Here is a 23,832-nt window from a genome sequence, read left to right as displayed (position 1 = left end):
AACCTAACCTAACCTAACCTAACCTAACCTAACCTAACCTAACCTAACCTAACCTAACCTAACCTAACCTAACCTAACCTAACCTAACCTAACCTAACCTAACCTAACCTAACCTAACCTAACCTAACCTAACCTAACCTAACCTAACCTAACCTAACCTAACCTAACCTAACCTAACCTAACCTAACCTAACCTAACCTAACCTAACCTAACCTAACCTAACCTAACCTAACCTAACCTAACCTAACCTAACCTAACCTAACCTAACCTAACCTAACCTAACCTAACCTAACCTAACCTAACCTAACCTAACCTAACCTAACCTAACCTAACCTAACCTAACCTAACCTAACCTAACCTAACCTAACCTAACCTAACCTAACCTAACCTAACCTAACCTAACCTAACCTAACCTAACCTAACCTAACCTAACCTAACCTAACCTAACCTAACCTAACCTAACCTAACCTAACCTAACCTAACCTAACCTAACCTAACCTAACCTAACCTAACCTAACCTAACCTAACCTAACCTAACCTAACCTAACCTAACCTAACCTAACCTAACCTAACCTAACCTAACCTAACCTAACCTAACCTAACCTAACCTAACCTAACCTAACCTAACCTAACCTAACCTAACCTAACCTAACCTAACCTAACCTAACCTAACCTAACCTAACCTAACCTAACCTAACCTAACCTAACCTAACCTAACCTAACCTAACCTAACCTAACCTAACCTAACCTAACCTAACCTAACCTAACCTAACCTAACCTAACCTAACCTAACCTAACCTAACCTAACCTAACCTAACCTAACCTAACCTAGGCTAGAATAGCCTAGCCTAATGTAGCCCAGCCTAGCCTAGCCTAGCGTAGCCTAGCTTATCCCACCCTAGCCTAGCCTAACCTAACCTAGCCTAGCCTAGCCTAGCCTAACCTAACTTAACCTAACCTAACCAAAGCTAACCTATCCCAACCTAACTCAACCTAACCTAACCACACCTGACCAAAATTAACCTGACCTATCCTAACATGAAATAACATAACCTGACCTAACATAACCTCAGATGCCATACACACGAAACACAGAAGTTATAATTATATATGCCTGCAGAGCAAGCAAATGGAAATAATTGCTCACTGCAATGTCAAGTTTGTTAATTTTTTAGGATAACAATGTCGCTCAGTGTTCCTAATTTAGAAACTATAAATTTGTGTGATAATATTAACTTTGACAAGGATATATCTTCTCATAATTGTACTAATGTGTCATTACTGAAAATAATACTTGTGTGAAACTGGAGAGGCAGTTTAAATATAACAAGGAAAAGAAACGGGACTCTTGTAAGGTACCTAGAGTAAAAATCAGGGATATAACATAGCTAATTGACAGCCTAAAAAATAAAAGTTCTCCTGGATGGGATGAATATTCTCCTTTTCTACTAAAAAAATGCAAAAGGGAGTTAGCCATACCATTAGTCCATTTAATAAATTGTGTAGTTGAAGGAGGTGTTCTTCCGATGAAATTCAAACTTGGTATAGTTAAACCATTTTATCAAAAAGAGGAAAGAAAACAACCACAGAACTACAGACCAGTTGCCTTAACCTCAGTCTTTGGTAAATTGATTGAAAAAATAAAGCTAGAAATATTAAATGACCACCATAATACGAATAACTTAATAGGAGATTTTGAACATGGATTGAGAAGTGGTCGGAGCACCAAATCTGCAACAGTACAGATTGTACACTGTCTGATAAACTAACTTAACCTGACCTGACCTAACCTGACCTCACATGATCTGACTTGACATGACCTGACATGACCTCACCTGATCTGTCCTAACCTGACCTGACCTGACCTGACCGGACCTAAACTAACCTAACCTAACCTAACCTGACCTAACCTAACCTAACCTAACCTAACCTAACCTAAGCTTACCTAACCTAAATTAATCAAAACTAACCTAACCTAACCTAACCTAACCTAACCTAACCTAACCTAACCTAACCTAACCTAACCTAACCTAACCTAACCTAACCTAACCTAACCTAACCTAACCTAACCTAACCTAACCTAACCTAACCTAACCTAACCTAACCTAACCTAACCTAACCTAACCTAACCTAACCTAACCTAACCTAACCTAACCTAACCTAACCTAACCTAACCTAACCTAACCTAACCTAACCTAACCTAACCTAACCTAACCTAACCTAACCTAACCTAACCTAACCTAACCTAACCTAACCTAACCTAACCTAACCTAACCTAACCTAACCCAACCTAACCTAACCTAACCTAACCTAACCTAACCTAACCCAACCCAACCCAACCCAACCCAACCCAACCCAACCCAACCCAACCCAACCTAAACCAACCCAACCCAACTCAACCCAACCCAACCCAACCTAACCTAACCTAACCTAACCTAACCTAACCTAACCTAACCTAACCTAACCTAACCTAACCTAACCTAACCTAACCTAACCTAACCGAACCGAACCGAACCGAACCGAACCGAACCGAACCGAACCGAACCGAACCGAACCGAACCGAACCGAACCGAACCGAACCTAACCGAACCTAACCGAACCTAACCGAACCTAACCTAACCTAACCTAACCTAACCTAACCTAACCTAACCTAACCTAACCTAACCTAACCTAACCTAACCTAACCTAACCTAACCTAACCTAGGCTAGAATAGCCTAGCCTAATGTAGCCCAGCCTAGCCTAGCCTAGCGTAGCCTAGCTTATCCTACCCTAGCCTAGTCTAACCTAACCTAGCCTAGCCTAGCCTAGCCTAACCTAACTTAACCTAACCTAACCAAAGCTAACCTATCCCAACCTAACTCAACCTAACCTAACCACACCTGACCAAAATTAACCTGACCTATCCTAACATGAAATAACATAACCTGACCTAACATAACCTCAGATGCCATACACACGAAACACAGAAGTTAAAATTAGATATGCCTGCAGAGCAAGCAAATGGAAATAATTGCTCACTGCAATGTCAAGTTTGTTAATTTTTTAGGATAACAATGTCGCTCAGTGTTCCTCATTTAGAAACTATAAATTTGTGTGATAATATTAACTTTGACAAGGATATATCCTCTCATAATTGTACTAATGTGTCATTACTGAAAATAATACTTGTGTGAAACTGGAGAGGCAGTTTAAATATAACAAGGAAAAGAAACGGGACTCTTGTAAGGTACCTAGAGTAAAAATCCGGGATATAACATAGCTAATTGACAGCCTAAAAAATAAAAGTTCTGCTGGATGGGATGAATATTCTCCTTTTCTACTAAAAAAATGCAAGAGGGAGTTAGCCATACCATTAGTCCATTTAATAAATTGTGTAGTTGAAGGAGGTGTTCTTCCGATGAAATTCAAACTTGGTATAGTTAAACCTTTATATCAAAAAGATGAAAGAAAACAACCACAGAACTACAGACCAGTTGCCTTAACCTCAGTCTTTGGTAAATTGATTGAAAAAATAAAGCTAGAAATATTAAACGACCACCATAATACGAATAACTTAATAGGAGATTTTGAACATGGATTGAGAAGTGGTCGGAGCACCAAATCTGCAACAGTACGGATTGTACACTGTCTGATAAAATAACTTAACCTGACCTGACCTAACCTGACCTCACATGATCTGACTTGACAGGACCTGACATGACCTCACCTGAGCTGTCGAACGGTCTGTCCGACCTGACCTGACCGGACCGTACTGACCTACTACCTAACCGCTACCTAACCTAGACCGTAAGCGCTAACCGTAGAGCCTAACCGAAGCTTACCGTAACCTAAAGTTAAGTCAAGATCCTAACGTAACGTAACGGTCGAACCGTACGTAACCGTAACCTAAGTCCTAACCGTACCGACCTTACCGTTAGTACGTAACGTAACGTAACCGTAACCGTAACCTAACCTAACCTAACCTAACCGTACCTAACCTAATCTAACCGTAACCTAACTCTACCTAACCGTAACCTACCTAACCTAACCTAACCTAACCTAACGTAACCGTAACCGTAACCTAACCTAACCTAACCTAACCTAACCTAACCTAACCTAACCTAACCTAACCTAACCTAACCTAACCTAACCTAACCTAACCTAACCTAACCTAACCTAACCTAACCTAACCTAACCTAACCTAACCTAACCTAACCTAACCTAACCTAACCTAACCTAACCTAACCTAACCTAACCTAACCTAACCTAACCTAACCTAACCTAACCTAACCTAACCTAACCTAACCTAACCTAACCTAACCTAACCTAACCTAACCTAACCTAACCTAACCTAACCTAACCTAACCTAACCTAACCTAACCTAACCTAACCTAACCTAACCTAACCTAACCTAACCTAACCTAACCTAACCTAACCTAACCTAACCTAACCTAACCTAACCTAACCTAACCTAACCTAACCTAACCTAACCTAACCTAACCTAACCTAACCTAACCTAACCTAACCTAACCTAACCTAACCTAACCTAACCTAACCTAACCTAACCTAACCTAACCTAACCTAACCTAACCTAACCTAACCTAACCTAACCTAACCTAACCTAACCTAACCTAACCTAACCTAACCTAACCTAACCTAACCTAACCTAACCTAACCTAACCTAACCTAACCTAACCTAACCTAACCTAACCTAACCTAACCTAACCTAACCTAACCTAACCTAACCTAACCTAACCTAACCTAACCTAACCTAACCTAACCTAACCTAACCTAACCTAACCTAACCTAACCTAACCTAACCTAACCTAACCTAACCTAACCTAACCTAACCTAACCTAACCTAACCTAACCTAACCTAACCTAACCTAACCTAACCTAACCTAACCTAACCTAACCTAACCTAACCTAACCTAACCTAACCTAACCTAACCTAACCTAACCTAACCTAACCTAACCTAACCTAACCTAACCTAACCTAACCTAACCTAACCTAACCTAACCTAACCTAACCTAACCTAACCTAACCTAACCTAACCTAACCTAACCTAACCTAACCTACTAACCTAACCTAACCTAACCTAACCTAACCTAACCTAACCTAACCTAACCTAACCTAACCTAACCTAACCTAACCTAACCTAACCTAACCTAACCTAACCTAACCTAACCTAACCTAACCTAACCTAACCTAACCTAACCTAACCTAACCTAACCTAACCTAACCTAGCCTAACCTAACCTAATCTAACCTAACCTAACCTAACCTAACCTAACCTAACCTAACCTAACCTAACCTAACCTAGGCTAGAAGAGCCTAGCCTAATGTAGCCCAGCCTAGCCTAGCCTAGCGTAGCCTAGCTTATCCTACCCTAGCCTAGCCTAACCTAACCTAGCCTAGCCTACCCTAGCCTAACCTAACTTAACCTAACCTAACCAAAGCTAACCTATCCCAACCTAACTCAACCTAACCTAACCACACCTGACCAAAATTAACCTGACCTATCCTAACATGTAATAACATAACCTGACCTAACATAACCTCAGATGCCATACACACGAAACACAGAAGTTATAATTATATATGCCTGCAGAGCAAGCAAATGGAAATAATTGCTCACTGCAATGTCAAGTTTGTTAATTTTTTAGGATAACAATGTCGCTCAGTGTTCCTAATTTAGAAACTATAAATTTGTGTGATAATATTAACTTTGACAAGGATATATCCTCTCATAATTGTACTAATGTGTCATTACTGAAAATAATACTTGTGTGAAACTGGAGAGGCAGTTTAAATATAACAAGGAAAAGAAACGGGACTCTTGTAAGGTACCTAGAGTAAAAATCAGGGATATAACATAGCTAATTGACAGCCTAAAAAATAAAAGTTCTGCTGGATGGGATGAATATTCTCCTTTTCTACTAAAAAAATGCAAGAGGGAGTTAGCCATACCATTAGTCCATTTAATAAATTGTGTAGTTGAAGGAGGTGTTCTTCCGATGAAATTCTAACTTGGTATAGTTAAACCATTTTATCAAAAAGAGGAAAGAAAACAACCACAGAACTACAGACCAGTTGCCTTAACCTCAGTCTTTGGTAAATTGATTGAAAAAATAAAGCTAGAAATATTAAATGACCACCATAATACGAATAACTTAATAGGAGATTTTGAACATGGATTGAGAAGTGGTCGGAGCACCAAATCTGCAACAGTACAGATTGTACACTGTCTGATAAACTAATTTACCTTACCTGACCTAACCTGACCTCACATGATCTGACTTGACATGACCTGACATGACCTCACCTGATCTGTCCTAACCTGACCTGACCTGACCTGACCGGACCTAAACTAACCTAACCTAACCTAACCTGACCTAACCTAACCTAACCTAACCTAACCTAACCTAAGCTTACCTAACCTAAATTAATCAAACCTAACCTAACCTAACCTAACCTAACCTAACCTAACCTAACCTAACCTAACCTAACCTAACCTAACCTAACCTAACCTAACCTAACCTAACCTAACCTAACCTAACCTAACGTAACCTAACGTAACCTAACCTAACCTAACCTAACATAACCTAACCTAACCTAACCTAACCTAACCTAACCTAACCTAACCTAACCTAACCTAACCTAACCTAACCTAACCTAACCTAACCTAACCTAACCTAACCTAACCTAACCTAACCTAGCCTAACCTAACCTAACCTAACCTAACCTAACCTAACCTAACCTAACCTAACCTAACCTAACCTAACCTAACCTAACCTAACCTAACCTAACCCAACCCAACCCAACCTAACCCAACCCAACTCAACCTAAACCAACCCAACCCAACCCAACCCAACCCAACCTAACCTAACCTAACCTAACCAAACCTAACCTAACCTAACCTAACCTAACCTAACCTAACCTAACATAACCTAACCTAACCTAACCTAACGTAACCTAACCTAACCTAACCGAACCGAACCGAACCGAACCGAACCGAACCGAACCGAACCGAACCGAACCGAACCGAACCGAACCGAACCTAACCGAACCTAACCGAACCTAACCGAACCTAACCTAACCTAACCTAACCTAACCTAACCTAACCTAACCTAACCTAACCTAACCTAACCTAACCTAACCTAACCTAACCTAACCTAACCTAACCTAACCTAACCTAACCTAACCTAACCTAACCTAACCTAACCTAACCTAACCTAACCTAACCCAACCCAACCCAACCTAACCCAACCCAACTCAACCTAAACCAACCCAACCCAACCCAACCCAACCCAACCTAACCTAACCTAACCTAACCTAACCTAACCTAACCTAACCTAACCTAACCTAACCTAACCTAACATAACCTAACCTAACCTAACCTAACGTAACCTAACCTAACCTAACCGAACCGAACCGAACCGAACCGAACCGAACCGAACCGAACCGAACCGAACCGAACCGAACCGAACCGAACCGAACCTAACCGAACCGAACCGAACCTAACCTAACCTAACCTAACCTAACCTAACCTAACCTAACCTAACCTAACCTAACCTAACCTAACCTAACCTAACCTAACCTAACCTAACCTAACCTAACCTAACCTAACCTAACCTAACCTAACCTAACCTAACCTAACCTAACCTAACCTAACCTAACCTAACCTAACCTAACCTAACCTAACCTAACCTAACCTAACCTAACCTAACCTAACCTAACCCAACCCAACCCAACCTAACCCAACCCAACTCAACCTAAACCAACCCAACCCAACCCAACCCAACCCAACCTAACCTAACCTAACCTAACCTAACCTAACCTAACCTAACCTAACCTAACCTAACCTAACCTAACATAACATAACCTAACCTAACCTAACCTAACGTAACCTAACCTAACCTAACCGAACCGAACCGAACCGAACCGAACCGAACCGAACCGAACCGAACCGAACCAAACCGAACCGAACCGAACCGAACCGAACCGAACCGAACCGAACCTAACCGAACCTAACCGAACCTAATTGAACCTAACCTAACCTAACCTAACCTAACCTAACCTAACCTAACCTAACCTAACCTAACCTAACCTAACCTAACCTAACCTAACCTAACCTAACCTATCCTAACCTAGGCTAGAATAGCCTAGCCTAATGTAGCCCAGCCTAGCCTAGCCTAGCGTAGCCTAGCTTATCCTACCCTAGCCTAGTCTAACCTAACCTAGCCTAGCCTAGCCTAGCCTAACCTAACTTAACCTAACCTAACCAAAGCTAACCTATCCCAACCTAACTCAACCTAACCTAACCACACCTGACCAAAATTAACCTGACCTATCCTAACATGAAATAACATAACCTGACCTAACATAACCTCAGATGCCATACACACGAAACACAGAAGTTAAAATTAGATATGCCTGCAGAGCAAGCAAATGGAAATAATTGCTCACTGCAATGTCAAGTTTGTTAATTTTTTAGGATAACAATGTCGCTCAGTGTTCCTCATTTAGAAACTATAAATTTGTGTGATAATATTAACTTTGACAAGGATATATCCTCTCATAATTGTACTAATGTGTCATTACTGAAAATAATACTTGTGTGAAACTGGAGAGGCAGTTTAAATATAACAAGGAAAAGAAACGGGACTCTTGTAAGGTACCTAGAGTAAAAATCCGGGGTATAACATAGCTAATGGACAGCCTAAAAAATAAAAGTTCTGCTGGATGGGATGAATATTCTCCTTTTCTACTAAAAAAATGCAAGAGGGAGTTAGCCATACCATTAGTCCATTTAATAAATTGTGTAGTTGAAGGAGGTGTTCTTCCGATGAAATTCAAACTTGGTATAGTTAAACCTTTATATCAAAAAGATGAAAGAAAACAACCACAGAACTACAGACCAGTTGCCTTAACCTCAGTCTTTGGTAAATTGATTGAAAAAATAAAGCTAGAAATATTAAACGACCACCATAATACGAATAACTTAATAGGAGATTTTGAACATGGATTGAGAAGTGGTCGGAGCACCAAATCTGCAACAGTACGGATTGTACACTGTCTGATAAAATAACTTAACCTGACCTGACCTAACCTGACCTCACATGATCTGACTTGACATGACCTGACATGACCTCACCTGATCTGTCCTAACCTGACCTGACCTGACCTGACCGGACCTAAACTAACCTAACCTAGCCTAACCTGACCTAACCTAACCTAACCTAACCTAACCTAACCTAAGCTTACCTAACCTAAATTAATCAAACCTAACCTAACCTAACCTAACCTAACCTAACCTAACCTAACCTAACCTAACCTAACCTAACCTAACCTAACCTAACCTAACCTAACCTAACCTAACCTAACCTAACCTAACCTAACCTAACCTAACCTAACCTAACCTAACCTAACCTAACCTAACCTAACCTAACCTAACCTAACCTAACCTAACCTAACCTAACCTAACCTAACCTAACCTAACCTAACCTAACCTAACCTAACCTAACCTAACCTAACCTAACCTAACCTAACCTAACCTAACCTAACCTAACCTAACCTAACCTAGGCTAGAATAGCCTAGCCTAATGTAGCCCAGCCTAGCCTAGCCTAGCGTAGCCTAGCTTATCCTACCCTAGCCTAGCCTAACCTAACCTAGCCTAGCCTAGCCTAGCCTAACCTAACTTAACCTAACCTAACCAAAGCTAACCTATCCCAACCTAACTCAACCTAACCTAACCACACCTGACCAAAATTAACCTGACCTATCCTAACATGAAATAACATAACCTGACCTAACATAACCTCAGATGCCATACACACGAAACACAGAAGTTATAATTATATATGCCTGCAGAGCAAGCAAATGGAAATAATTGCTCACTGCAATGTGAAGTTTGTTAATTTTTTAGGATAACAATGTCGCTCAGTGTTCCTAATTTAGAAACTATAAATTTGTGTGATAATATTAACTTTGACAAGGATATATCCTCTCATAATTGTACTAATGTGTCATTACTGAAAATAATACTTGTGTGAAACTGGAGAGGCAGTTTAAATATAACAATGAAAAGAAACGGGACTCTTGTAAGGTACCTAGAGTAAAAATCAGGGATATAACATAGCTAATTGACAGCCTAAAAAATAAAAGTTCTGCTGGATGGGATGAATATTCTCCTTTTCTACTAAAAAAATGCAAGAGGGAGTTAGCCATACCATTAGTCCATTTAATAAATTGTGTAGTTGAAGGAGGTGTTCTTCCGATGTAATTCAAACTTGGTATAGTTAAACCTTTTTATCAAAAAGAGGAAAGAAAACAACCACAGAACTACAGACCAGTTGCCTTAACCTCAGTCTTTGGTAAATTGATTGAAAAAATAAAGCTAGAAATATTAAATGACCACCATAATACGAATAACTTAATAGGAGATTTTGAACATGGATTGAGAAGTGGTCGGAGCACCAAATCTCCAACAGTACAGATTGTACACTGTCTGATAAACTAACTTTACCTGACCTGACCTAACCTGACCTCACATGATCTGACTTGACATGACCTGACATGACCTCACCTGATCTGTCCTAACATGACCTGACCTGACCTGACCGGACCTAAACTAACCTAACCTAGCCTAACCTGACCTAACCTAACCTAACCTAACCTAACCTAACCTAACCTAACCTAACCTAACCTAACCTAACCTAACCTAACCTAACCTAACCTAACCTAACCTAACCTAACCTAACCTAACCTAGCCTAACCTAACCTCACCTAACCTAACCTAACCTAACCTAACCTAACCTAACCTAACCTAACCTAACCTAACCTAACCTAACCTAACCTAACCTAACCTAACCTAAACTAACCTAACGTAACCTAACCTAACCTAACCTAACCTAACCTAACCTAACCTAACCTAACCTAACCTAACCTAACCTAACCTAACCTAACCTAACCTAACCTAACCTAACCTAACCTAGCCTAACCTAACCTCACCTAACCTAACCTAACCTAACCCAACCTAACCTAACCTAACCTAACCTAACCTAACCTAACCTAACCTAACCTAACCTAACCTAACCTAACCTAACCTAACCTAACCTAACCTAACCTAACCTAACCTAACCTAACCTAACCTAACCTAACCTAACCTAACCTAACCTAGCCTAACCTAACCTCACCTAACCTAACCTAACCTAACCTAACCTAACCCAACCTAACCTAACCTAACCTAACCTAACCTAACCTAACCTAACCTAACCTAACCTAACCTAACCTAACCTAACCTAACCTAACCTAACCTAACCTAACCTAGCCTAACCTGACCTAACCTAACCTAACCTAACCTAACCTAAGCTTACCTAACCTAAATTAATCAAACCTAACGTAACTTAACGTAACCTAACCAAACCTAACCTAACCTAACATAATATAACCTAACCTAACCTAACCTAACCTAACCTAACCTAACCTAACCTAACCTAACCTAAACTAACCTAACCTAACCTAACCTAACCTAACCTAACCTAACCTAACCTAACCTAACCTAGCCTAACCTAGCCTAACCTAACCTAACCTAACCTAACCTAACCTAACTTAACCTAACCTAACCTAACCTAACCTAACCTAACCTAACCTAACCTAACCTAACCTAACCTAACCTAACCTAACCTAACCTAACCTAACCTAACCTAACCTAACCTAACCTAACCTAACCTAACCTAACCTAACCTAACCTAACCTAACCTAACCTAACCTAACCTAACCTAACCTAACCTAACCTAACCTAACCTAACCTAACCTAACCTAACCTAACCTAACCTAACCTAACCTAACCTAACCTAACCTAACCTAACCTAACCTAACCTAACCTAACCTAACCTAACCTAACCTAACCTAACCTAACCTAACCTAACCTAACCTAACCTAACCTAACCTAACCTAACCTAACCTAACCTAACCTAGGCTAGAATAGCCTAGCCTAATGTAGCCCAGCCTAGCCTAGCCTCCTAGCGTAGCCTAGCTTATCCTACCCTAGCCTAGCCTGACCTAACCTAGCCTAGCCTAACCTAACTTAACCTAACCTAACCAAAGCTAACCTATCCCAACCTAACTCAACCTAACCTAACCACACCTGACCAAAATTAACCTGACCTATCCTAACATGAAATAACATAACCTGACCTAACATAACCTCAGATGCCATACACACGAAACACAGAAGTTATAATTATATATGCCTGCAGAGTAAGCAAATGGAAATAATTGCTCACTGCAATGTCAAGTTTGTTAATTTTTTAGGATAACAATGTCGCTCAGTGTTCCTAATTTAGAAACTATAAATTTGTGTGATAATATTAACTTTGACAAGGATATATCCTCTCATAATTGTACTAATGTGTCATTACTGAAAATAATACTTGTGTGAAACTGGAGAGGCAGTTTAAATATAACAAGGAAAAGAAACGGGACTCTTGTAAGGTACCTAGAGTAAAAATCAGGGATATAACATAGCTAATTGACAGCCTAAAAAATAAAAGTTCTGCTGGATGGGATGAATATTCTCCTTTTCTACTAAAAAAATGCAAGGGGGAGTTAGCCATACCATTAGTCCATTTAATAAATTGTGTAGTTGAAGGAGGTGTTCTTCCGATGAAATTCAAACTTGGTATAGTTAAACCTTTATATCAAAAAGAGGAAAGAAAACAACCACAGAACTACAGACCAGTTGCCTTAACCTCAGTCTTTGGTAAATTGATTGAAAAAATAAAGCTAGAAATATTAATCAACCACCATAATACGAATAACTTAATAGGAGATTTCCAACATGGATTGAGAAGTGGTCGGAGCACCAAATCTGCAACAGTACAGATTGTACACTGTCTGATAAACTAACCTAACCTGACCTGACCTAACCTGACCTCACATGATCTGACTTGACATGACCTGACATGACCTCACCTGATCTGTCCTAACCTGACCTGACCTGACCTGACCGGACCTAAACTAACCTAACCTAACCTAAGCTTACCTAACCTAAATTAATCAAACCTAACGTAACCTAACCTAACCTAACCTAACCTAACCTAACCTAACCTAACCTAAACTAACCTAACCTAGCCTAACCTGACCTAACCTAACCTAACATAACCTAACCTAACCTAAGCTTACCTAACCTAAATTAATCAAACCTAACATAACCTAACCTAACCTAACCAAACCTAAAATAACCTAACCTAACATAACCTAACCTAACCTAACCTAACCTAACCTAACCTAACCTAACCTAACCTAACCTAACCTAACCTAACCTAACCTAACCTAACCTAACCTAACCTAACCTAACCTAACCTAACCTAACCTATCCTAACCTATCCTAACCTAACCTAACCTAACCTAACCTAACCTAACCTAACCTAACCTAACCTAACCTAACCTAAACCTAACCTAAACCTAACCTAAACCTAACCTAACCTAAACCTAACCTAACCTAACCTAACCTAACCTAACCTAACCTAACCTAACCTAACCTAACCTAACCTAACCTAACCTAACCTAACCTAACCTAACCTAACCTAACCTAACCTAACCTAACCTAACCTAACCTAACCTAACCTAACCTAAACTAACCTAACCTAACCTAACCTAACCTAACCTAACCTAACCTAACCTAACCTAACCTAACCTAACCTAACCTAACCTAACCTAACCTAGGCTAGAATAGCCTAGCCTAATGTAGCCCAGCCTAGCCTAGCCTAGCGTAGCCTAGCTTATCCTACCCTAGCCTAGCCTAACCTAACCTAGCCTATCCTAGCCTAGCCTAGCCTATCCTAGCCTAGCCTAACCTAACTTAACCTAACCTAACCAAAGCTAACCTATCCCAACCTAACTCAACCTAACCTAACCACACCTGACCAAAATTAACCTGACCTATCCTAACATGAAATAACATAACCTGACCTAAAATGACCTCAGATGCCATACACACGAAACACAGAGGATATAATTATATATGCCTGCAGAGCAAGCAAATGGAAATAATTGCTCACTGCAATGTCAAGTTTGTTAATTTTTTAGGATAACAATGTCGCTCAGTGTTCCTAATTTAGAAACTATAAATTTGTGTGATAATATTAACTTTGACAAGGATATATCCTCTCATAATTGTACTAATGTGTCATTACTGAAAATAATACTTGTGTGAAACTGGAGAGGCAGTTTAAATATAACAAGGAAAAGAAACGGGACTCTTGTAAGGTACCTAGAGTAAAAATCAGGGATATAACATAGCTAATTGACAGCCTAAAAAATAAAAGTTCTGCTGGATGGGATGAATATTCTCCTTTTCTACTAAAAAAATGCAAGGGGGAGTTAGCCATACCATTAGTCCATTTAATAAATTGTGTAGTTGAAGGAGGTGTTCTTCCGATGAAATTCAAACTTGGTATAGTTAAACCTTTATATCAAAAAGAGGAAAGAAAACAACCACAGAACTACAGACCAGTTGCCTTAACCTCAGTCTTTGGTAAATTGACTGAAAAAATAAAGCTAGAAATATTAATCGACCACCATAATTGGAATAACTTAATAGGAGATTTCCAACATGGATTGAGAAGTGGTCGGAGCACGAAATCTGCAACAGTACAGATTGTACACTGTCTGATAAACTAACCTAACCTGACCTGACCTAACCTGACCTCACATGATCTGACTTGACATGACCTGACATGACCTCACCTGATCTGTCCTAACCTGACCTGACCTGACCTGACCGGACCTAAACTAACCTAACCTAACCTAAGCTTACCTAACCTAAATTAATCAAACCTAACGTAACCTAACCTAACCTAACCTAACCTAACCTAACCTAACCTAACCTAAACTAACCTAACCTAGCCTAACCTGACCTAACCTAACCTAACATAACCTAACCTAACCTAAGCTTACCTAACCTAAATTAATCAAACCTAACATAACCTAACCTAACCTAACCAAACCTAAAATAACCTAACCTAACATAACCTAACCTAACCTAACCTAACCTAACCTAACCTAACCTAACCTAACCTAACCTAACCTAACCTAACCTAACCTAACCTAACCTAACCTAACCTAACCTAACCTAACCTAACCTAACCTAACCTAACCTATCCTAACCTATCCTAACCTAACCTAACCTAACCTAACCTAACCTAACCTAACCTAACCTAACCTAACCTAAACCTAACTTAACCTAAACCTAAACTAACCTAAACCTAACCTAACCTAAACCTAACCTAACCTAACCTAACCTAACCTAACCTAACCTAACCTAACCTAACCTAACCTAACCTAACCTAACCTAACCTAACCTAACCTAACCTAACCTAACCTAACCTAACCTAACCTAAACTAACCTAACCTAACCTAACCTAACCTAACCTAACCTAACCTAACCTAACCTAACCTAACCTAACCTAACCTAACCTAACCTAACCTAACCTAACCTAGGCTAGAATAGCCTAGCCTAATGTAGCCCAGCCTAGCCTAGCCTAGCGTAGCCTAGCTTATCCTACCCTAGCCTAGCCTAACCTAACCTAGCCTATCCTAGCCTAGCCTAACCTAACTTAACCTAACCTAACCAAAGATAACCTATCCCAACCTAACTCAACCTAACCTAACCACACCTGACCAAAATTAACCTGACCTATCCTAACATGAAATAACATAACCTGACCTAAAATGACCTCAGATGCCATACACACGAAACACAGAGGATATAATTATATATGCCTGCAGAGCAAGCAAATGGAAATAATTGCTCACTGCAATGTCAAGTTTGTTAATTTTTTAGGATAACAATGTCGCTCAGTGTTCCTAATTTAGAAACTATAAATTTGTGTGATAATATTAACTTTGACAAGGATATATCCTCTCATAATTGTACTAATGTGTCATTACTGAAAATAATACTTGTGTGAAACTGGAGAGGCAGTTTAAATATAACAAGGAAAAGAAACGGGACTCTTGTAAGGTACCTAGAGTAAAAATCAGGGATATAACATAGCTAATTGACAGCCTAAAAAATAAAAGTTCTGCTGGATGGGATGAATATTCTCCTTTTCTACTAAAAAAATGCAAGGGGGAGTTAGCCATACCATTAGTCCATTTAATAAATTGTGTAGTTGAAGGAGGTGTTCTTCCGATGAAATTCAAACTTGGTATAGTTAAACCTTTATATCAAAAAGAGGAAAGAAAACAACCACAGAACTACAGACCAGTTGCCTTAACCTCAGTCTTTGGTAAATTGACTGAAAAAATAAAGCTAGAAATATTAATCGACCACCATAATTGGAATAACTTAATAGGAGATTTCCAACATGGATTGAGAAGTGGTCGGAGCACGAAATCTGCAACAGTACAGATTGTACACTGTCTGATAAACTAACCTAACCTGACCTGACCTAACCTGACCTCACATGATCTGACTTGACATGACCTGACATGACCTCACCTGATCTGTCCTAACCTGACCTGACCTGACCTGACCGGACCTAAACTAACCTAACCTAGCCTAACCTGACCTAACCTAACCTAACCTAACCTAACCTAACCTAAGCTTACCTAACCTAAATTAATCAAACCTAACGTAACGTAACCTAACCTAACCTAACCTAACCTAACCTAACCTAACCTAACCTAACCTAACGTAACCTAACGTAACGTAACCTAACCTAACCTAACCTAACCTAACCTAACCTAACCTAACCTAACCTAACCTAACCTAACCTAACCTAACCTAACCTAACCTAGGCTAGAATAGCCTAGCCTAATGTAGCCCAGCCTAGCCTAGCCTAGCGTAGCCTAGCTTATCCTACCCTAGCCTAGCCTAACCTAACCTAGCCTATCCTAGCCTAGCCTAACCTAACTTAACCTAACCTAACCAAAGCTAACCTATCCCAACCTAACTCAACCTAACCTAACCACACCTGACCAAAATTAACCTGACCTATCCTAACATGAAATAACATAACCTGACCTAAAATGACCTCAGATGCCATACACACGAAACACAGAGGATATAATTATATATGCCTGCAGAGCAAGCAAATGGAAATAATTGCTCACTGCAATGTCAAGTTTGTTAATTTTTTAGGATAACAATGTCGCTCAGTGTTCCTAATTTAGAAACTATAAATTTGTGTGATAATATTAACTTTGACAAGGATATATCCTCTCATAATTGTACTAATGTGTCATTACTGAAAATAATACTTGTGTGAAACTGGAGAGGCAGTTTAAATATAACAAGGAAAAGAAACGGGACTCTTGTAAGGTACCTAGAGTAAAAATCAGGGATATAACATAGCTAATTGACAGCCTAAAAAATAAAAGTTCTGCTGGATGGGATGAATATTCTCCTTTTCTACTAAAAAAATGCAAGGGGGAGTTAGCCATACCATTAGTCCATTTAATAAATTGTGTAGTTGAAGGAGGTGTTCTTCCGATGAAATTCAAACTTGGTATAGTTAAACCTTTATATCAAAAAGAGGAAAGAAAACAACCACAGAACTACAGACCAGTTGCCTTAACCTCAGTCTTTGGTAAATTGATTGAAAAAATAAAGCTAGAAATATTAATCGACCACCATAATTGGAATAACTTAATAGGAGATTTCCAACATGGATTGAGAAGTGGTCGGAGCACGAAATCTGCAACAGTACAGATTGTACACTGTCTGATAAACTAACCTAACCTGACCTGACCTAACCTGACCTCACATGATCTGACTTGACATGACCTGACATGACCTCACCTGATCTGTCCTAACCTGACCTGACCTGACCTGACCGGACCTAAACTAACCTAACCTAGCCTAACCTGACCTAACCTAACCTAACCTAACCTAACCTAACCTAAGCTTACCTAACCTAAATTAATCAAACCTAACGTAACGTAACGTAACCTAACCTAACCTAACCTAACCTAACCTAACCTAACCTAACCTAACGTAACCTAACGTAACGTAACCTAACCTAACCTAACCTAACCTAACCTAACCTAACCTAACCTAACCTAACCTAACCTAACCTAACCTAACCTAACCTAGGCTAGAATAGCCTAGCCTAATGTAGCCCAGCCTAGCCTAGCCTAGCGTAGCCTAGCTTATCCTACCCTAGCCTAGCCTAACCTAACCTAGCCTATCCTAGCCTAGCCTAACCTAACTTAACCTAACCTAACCAAAGCTAACCTATCCCAACCTAACTCAACCTAACCTAACCACACCTGACCAAAATTAACCTGACCTATCCTAACATGAAATAACATAACCTGACCTAAAATGACCTCAGATGCCATACACACGAAACACAGAGGATATAATTATATATGCCTGCAGAGCAAGCAAATGGAAATAATTGCTCACTGCAATGTCAAGTTTGTTAATTTTTTAGGATAACAATGTCGCTCAGTGTTCCTAATTTAGAAACTATAAATTTGTGTGATAATATTAACTTTGACAAGGATATATCCTCTCATAATTGTACTAATGTGTCATTACTGAAAATAATACTTGTGTGAAACTGGAGAGGCAGTTTAAATATAACAAGGAAAAGAAACGGGACTCTTGTAAGGTACCTAGAGTAAAAATCAGGGATATAACATAGCTAATTGACAGCCTAAAAAATAAAAGTTCTGCTGGATGGGATGAATATTCTCCTTTTCTACTAAAAAAATGCAAGGGGGAGTTAGCCATACCATTAGTCCATTTAATAAATTGTGTAGTTGAAGGAGGTGTTCTTCCGATGAAATTCAAACTTGGTATAGTTAAACCTTTATATCAAAAAGAGGAAAGAAAACAACCACAGAACTACAGACCAGTTGCCTTAACCTCAGTCTTTGGTAAATTGATTGAAAAAATAAAGCTAGAAATATTAATCGACCACCATAATTGGAATAACTTAATAGGAGATTTCCAACATGGATTGAGAAGTGGTCGGAGCACGAAATCTGCAACAGTACAGATTGTACACTGTCTGATAAACTAACCTAACCTGACCTGACCTAACCTGACCTCACATGATCTGACTTGACATGACCTGACATGACCTCACCTGATCTGTCCTAACCTGACCTGACCTGACCTGACCGGACCTAAACTAACCTAACCTAGCCTAACCTGACCTAACCTAACCTAACCTAACCTAACCTAACCTAAGCTTACCTAACCTAAATTAATCAAACCTAACGTAACGTAACCTAACCTAACCTAACCTAACCTAACCTAACCTAACCTAACCTAACCTAACGTAACCTAACGTAACGTAACCTAACCTAACCTAACCTAACCTAACCTAACCTAACCTAACCTAACCTAACCTAACCTAACCTAACCTAACCTAACCTAACCTAATCTAGGCTAGAATAGCCTAGCCTAATGTAGCCCAGCCTAGCCTAGCCTAGCGTAGCCTAGCTTATCCTACCCTAGCCTAGCCTAACCTAACCTAGCCTATCCTAGCCTAGCCTAACCTAACTTAACCTAACCTAGCCAAAGCTAACCTATCCCAACCTAACTCAACCTAACCTAACCACACCTGACCAAAATTAACCTGACCTATCCTAACATGAAATAACATAACCTGACCTAAAATGACCTCAGATGCCATACACACGAAACACAGAGGATATAATTATATATGCCTGCAGAGCAAGCAAATGGAAATAATTGCTCACTGCAATGTCAAGTTTGTTAATTTTTTAGGATAACAATGTCGCTCAGTGTTCCTAATTTAGAAACTATAAATTTGTGTGATAATATTAACTTTGACAAGGATATATCCTCTCATAATTGTACTAATGTGTCATTACAGAAAATAATACTTGTGTGAAACTGGAGAGGCAGTTTAAATATAACAAGGAAAAGAAACGGGACTCTTGTAAGGTACCTAGAGTAAAAATCAGGGATATAACATAGCTAATTGACAGCCTAAAAAATAAAAGTTCTGCTGGATGGGATGAATATTCTCCTTTTCTACTAAAAAAATGCAAGGGGGAGTTAGCCATACCATTAGTCCATTTAATAAATTGTGTAGTTGAAGGAGGTGTTCTTCCGATGAAATTCAAACTTGGTATAGTTAAACCTTTATATCAAAAAGAGGAAAGAAAACAACCACAGAACTACAGACCAGTTGCCTTAACCTCAGTCTTTGGTAAATTGATTGAAAAAATAAAGCTAGAAATATTAATCGACCACCATAATTGGAATAACTTAATAGGAGATTTCCAACATGGATTGAGAAGTGGTCGGAGCACGAAATCTGCAACAGTACAGATTGTACACTGTCTGATAAACTAACCTAACCTGACCTGACCTAACCTGACCTCACATGATCTGACTTGACATGACCTGACATGACCTCACCTGATCTGTCCTAACCTGACCTGACCTGACCTGACCGGACCTAAACTAACCTAACCTAACCTAAGCTTACCTAACCTAAATTAATCAAACCTAACGTAACCTAACCTAACCTAACCTAACCTAACCTAACCTAACCTAACCTAAACTAACCTAACCTAGCCTAACCTGACCTAACCTAACCTAACATAACCTAACCTAACCTAAGCTTACCTAACCTAAATTAATCAAACCTAACATAACCTAACCTAACCTAACCAAACCTAAAATAACCTAACCTAACATAACCTAACCTAACCTAACCTAACCTAACCTAACCTAACCTAACCTAACCTAACCTAACCTAACCTAACCTAACCTAACCTAACCTAACCTAACCTAACCTAACCTAACCTAACCTAACCTAACCTATCCTAACCTATCCTAACCTAACCTAACCTAACCTAACCTAACCTAACCTAACCTAACCTAACCTAACCTAAACCTAACTTAACCTAAACCTAAACTAACCTAAACCTAACCTAACCTAAACCTAACCTAACCTAACCTAACCTAACCTAACCTAACCTAACCTAACCTAACCTAACCTAACCTAACCTAACCTAACCTAACCTAACCTAACCTAACCTAACCTAACCTAACCTAACCTAACCTAACCTAACCTAACCTAACCTAACCTAACCTAACCTAACCTAACCTAACCTAATCTAGGCTAGAATAGCCTAGCCTAATGTAGCCCAGCCTAGCCTAGCCTAGCGTAGCCTAGCTTATCCTACCCTAGCCTAGCCTAACCTAACCTAGCCTATCCTAGCCTAGCCTAACCTAACTTAACCTAACCTAGCCAAAGCTAACCTATCCCAACCTAACTCAACCTAACCTAACCACACCTGACCAAAATTAACCTGACCTATCCTAACATGAAATAACATAACCTGACCTAAAATGACCTCAGATGCCATACACACGAAACACAGAGGATATAATTATATATGCCTGCAGAGCAAGCAAATGGAAATAATTGCTCACTGCAATGTCAAGTTTGTTAATTTTTTAGGATAACAATGTCGCTCAGTGTTCCTAATTTAGAAACTATAAATTTGTGTGATAATATTAACTTTGACAAGGATATATCCTCTCATAATTGTACTAATGTGTCATTACAGAAAATAATACTTGTGTGAAACTGGAGAGGCAGTTTAAATATAACAAGGAAAAGAAACGGGACTCTTGTAAGGTACCTAGAGTAAAAATCAGGGATATAACATAGCTAATTGACAGCCTAAAAAATAAAAGTTCTGCTGGATGGGATGAATATTCTCCTTTTCTACTAAAAAAATGCAAGGGGGAGTTAGCCATACCATTAGTCCATTTAATAAATTGTGTAGTTGAAGGAGGTGTTCTTCCGATGAAATTCAAACTTGGTATAGTTAAACCTTTATATCAAAAAGAGGAAAGAAAACAACCACAGAACTACAGACCAGTTGCCTTAACCTCAGTCTTTGGTAAATTGATTGAAAAAATAAAGCTAGAAATATTAATCGACCACCATAATTGGAATAACTTAATAGGAGATTTCCAACATGGATTGAGAAGTGGTCGGAGCACGAAATCTGCAACAGTACAGATTGTACACTGTCTGATAAACTAACCTAACCTGACCTGACCTAACCTGACCTCACATGATCTGACTTGACATGACCTGACATGACCTCACCTGATCTGTCCTAACCTGACCTGACCTGACCTGACCGGACCTAAACTAACCTAACCTAACCTAAGCTTACCTAACCTAAATTAATCAAACCTAACGTAACCTAACCTAACCTAACCTAACCTAACCTAACCTAACCTAACCTAAACTAACCTAACCTAGCCTAACCTGACCTAACCTAACCTAACATAACCTAACCTAACCTAAGCTTACCTAACCTAAATTAATCAAACCTAACATAACCTAACCTAACCTAACCAAACCTAAAATAACCTAACCTAACATAACCTAACCTAACCTAACCTAACCTAACCTAACCTAACCTAACCTAACCTAACCTAACCTAACCTAACCTAACCTAACCTAACCTAACCTAACCTAACCTAACCTAACCTAACCTAACCTAACCTAACCTAACCTAACCTAACCTAACCTATCCTAACCTATCCTAACCTAACCTAACCTAACCTAACCTAACCTAACCTAACCTAACCTAACCTAACCTAAACCTAACTTAACCTAAACCTAAACTAACCTAAACCTAACCTAACCTAAACCTAACCTAACCTAACCTAACCTAACCTAACCTAACCTAACCTAACCTAACCTAACCTAACCTAACCTAACCTAACCTAACCTAACCTAACCTAACCTAACCTAACCTAACCTAACCTAACCTAACCTAACCTAAACTAACCTAACCTAACCTAACCTAACCTAACCTAACCTAACCTAACCTAACCTAACCTAACCTAACCTAACCTAACCTAACCTAACCTAACCTAACCTAACCTAGGCTAGAATAGCCTAGCCTAATGTAGCCCAGCCTAGCCTAGCCTAGCGTAGCCTAGCTTATCCTACCCTAGCCTAGCCTAACCTAACCTAGCCTATCCTAGCCTAGCCTAACCTAACTTAACCTAACCTAACCAAAGCTAACCTATCCCAACCTAACTCAACCTAACCTAACCACACCTGACCAAAATTAACCTGACCTATCCTAACATGAAATAACATAACCTGACCTAAAATGACCTCAGATGCCATACACACGAAACACAGAGGATATAATTATATATGCCTGCAGAGCAAGCAAATGGAAATAATTGCTCACTGCAATGTCAAGTTTGTTAATTTTTTAGGATAACAATGTCGCTCAGTGTTCCTAATTTAGAAACTATAAATTTGTGTGATAATATTAACTTTGACAAGGATATATCCTCTCATAATTGTACTAATGTGTCATTACTGAAAATAATACTTGTGTGAAACTGGAGAGGCAGTTTAAATATAACAAGGAAAAGAAACGGGACTCTTGTAAGGTACCTAGAGTAAAAATCAGGGATATAACATAGCTAATTGACAGCCTAAAAAATAAAAGTTCTGCTGGATGGGATGAATATTCTCCTTTTCTACTAAAAAAATGCAAGGGGGAGTTAGCCATACCATTAGTCCATTTAATAAATTGTGTAGTTGAAGGAGGTGTTCTTCCGATGAAATTCAAACTTGGTATAGTTAAACCTTTATATCAAAAAGAGGAAAGAAAACAACCACAGAACTACAGACCAGTTGCCTTAACCTCAGTCTTTGGTAAATTGACTGAAAAAATAAAGCTAGAAATATTAATCGACCACCATAATTGGAATAACTTAATAGGAGATTTCCAACATGGATTGAGAAGTGGTCGGAGCACGAAATCTGCAACAGTACAGATTGTACACTGTCTGATA

The 23,832-nt window shown here is 39.2% G+C and overlaps 3 protein-coding genes across 3 annotated transcripts; all 3 read left to right on the top strand.

Annotated features, from left to right (window-relative positions):
• Nucleotides 1-8,693: 8,693 nt before the first annotated feature.
• LOC126326883 (uncharacterized) lies at nt 8,694-9,071 on the top strand. The gene has a single exon (XM_049995806.1). It carries the CDS (start codon nt 8,694-8,696, stop codon nt 9,069-9,071), a length of 378 nt encoding a protein of 125 aa, XP_049851763.1.
• A 10,673-nt stretch (nt 9,072-19,744) lies between these two features.
• On the top strand, nt 19,745-20,331 carry LOC126326882 (uncharacterized). The gene is made up of 2 exons (XM_049995805.1): nt 19,745-19,826; nt 20,069-20,331. Exons 1-2 carry the CDS (start codon nt 19,745-19,747, stop codon nt 20,329-20,331), a joined length of 345 nt encoding a protein of 114 aa, XP_049851762.1.
• A 1,124-nt stretch (nt 20,332-21,455) lies between these two features.
• Nucleotides 21,456-22,042, top strand: LOC126326881 (uncharacterized). Its single transcript, XM_049995804.1, has 2 exons — nt 21,456-21,537; nt 21,780-22,042. Exons 1-2 carry the CDS (start codon nt 21,456-21,458, stop codon nt 22,040-22,042), a joined length of 345 nt encoding a protein of 114 aa, XP_049851761.1.
• The last annotated feature ends 1,790 nt before the right edge of the window (nt 22,043-23,832 follow it).

The sequence above is a fragment of the Schistocerca gregaria genome, unplaced genomic scaffold (assembly GCF_023897955.1).
Source record: "Schistocerca gregaria isolate iqSchGreg1 unplaced genomic scaffold, iqSchGreg1.2 ptg001005l, whole genome shotgun sequence".
NCBI classification, from domain to species: domain Eukaryota; kingdom Metazoa; phylum Arthropoda; class Insecta; order Orthoptera; family Acrididae; genus Schistocerca; species Schistocerca gregaria.
Note: the sequence above shows the minus strand (reverse complement) of the source record. Positions and strands in the feature narration are given on the sequence as shown.

What these genes read in the sequence shown, in the direction of transcription:
- LOC126326883 (XM_049995806.1), top strand. Translation starts at nt 8,694, where the DNA reads ATGGACAGCCTAAAAAATAAAAGTTCTGCTGGATGGGATGAATATTCT.
- LOC126326882 (XM_049995805.1), top strand. Translation starts at nt 19,745, where the DNA reads ATGTCGCTCAGTGTTCCTAATTTAGAAACTATAAATTTGTGTGATAAT. An exon ending in GGATATATCCTCTCATAATT is followed by an intron (nt 19,827 to 20,068) that starts GTACTAATGTGT and finishes TAAATTGTGTAG; the next exon opens with TTGAAGGAGGTGTTCTTCCG.
- LOC126326881 (XM_049995804.1), top strand. Translation starts at nt 21,456, where the DNA reads ATGTCGCTCAGTGTTCCTAATTTAGAAACTATAAATTTGTGTGATAAT. An exon ending in GGATATATCCTCTCATAATT is followed by an intron (nt 21,538 to 21,779) that starts GTACTAATGTGT and finishes TAAATTGTGTAG; the next exon opens with TTGAAGGAGGTGTTCTTCCG.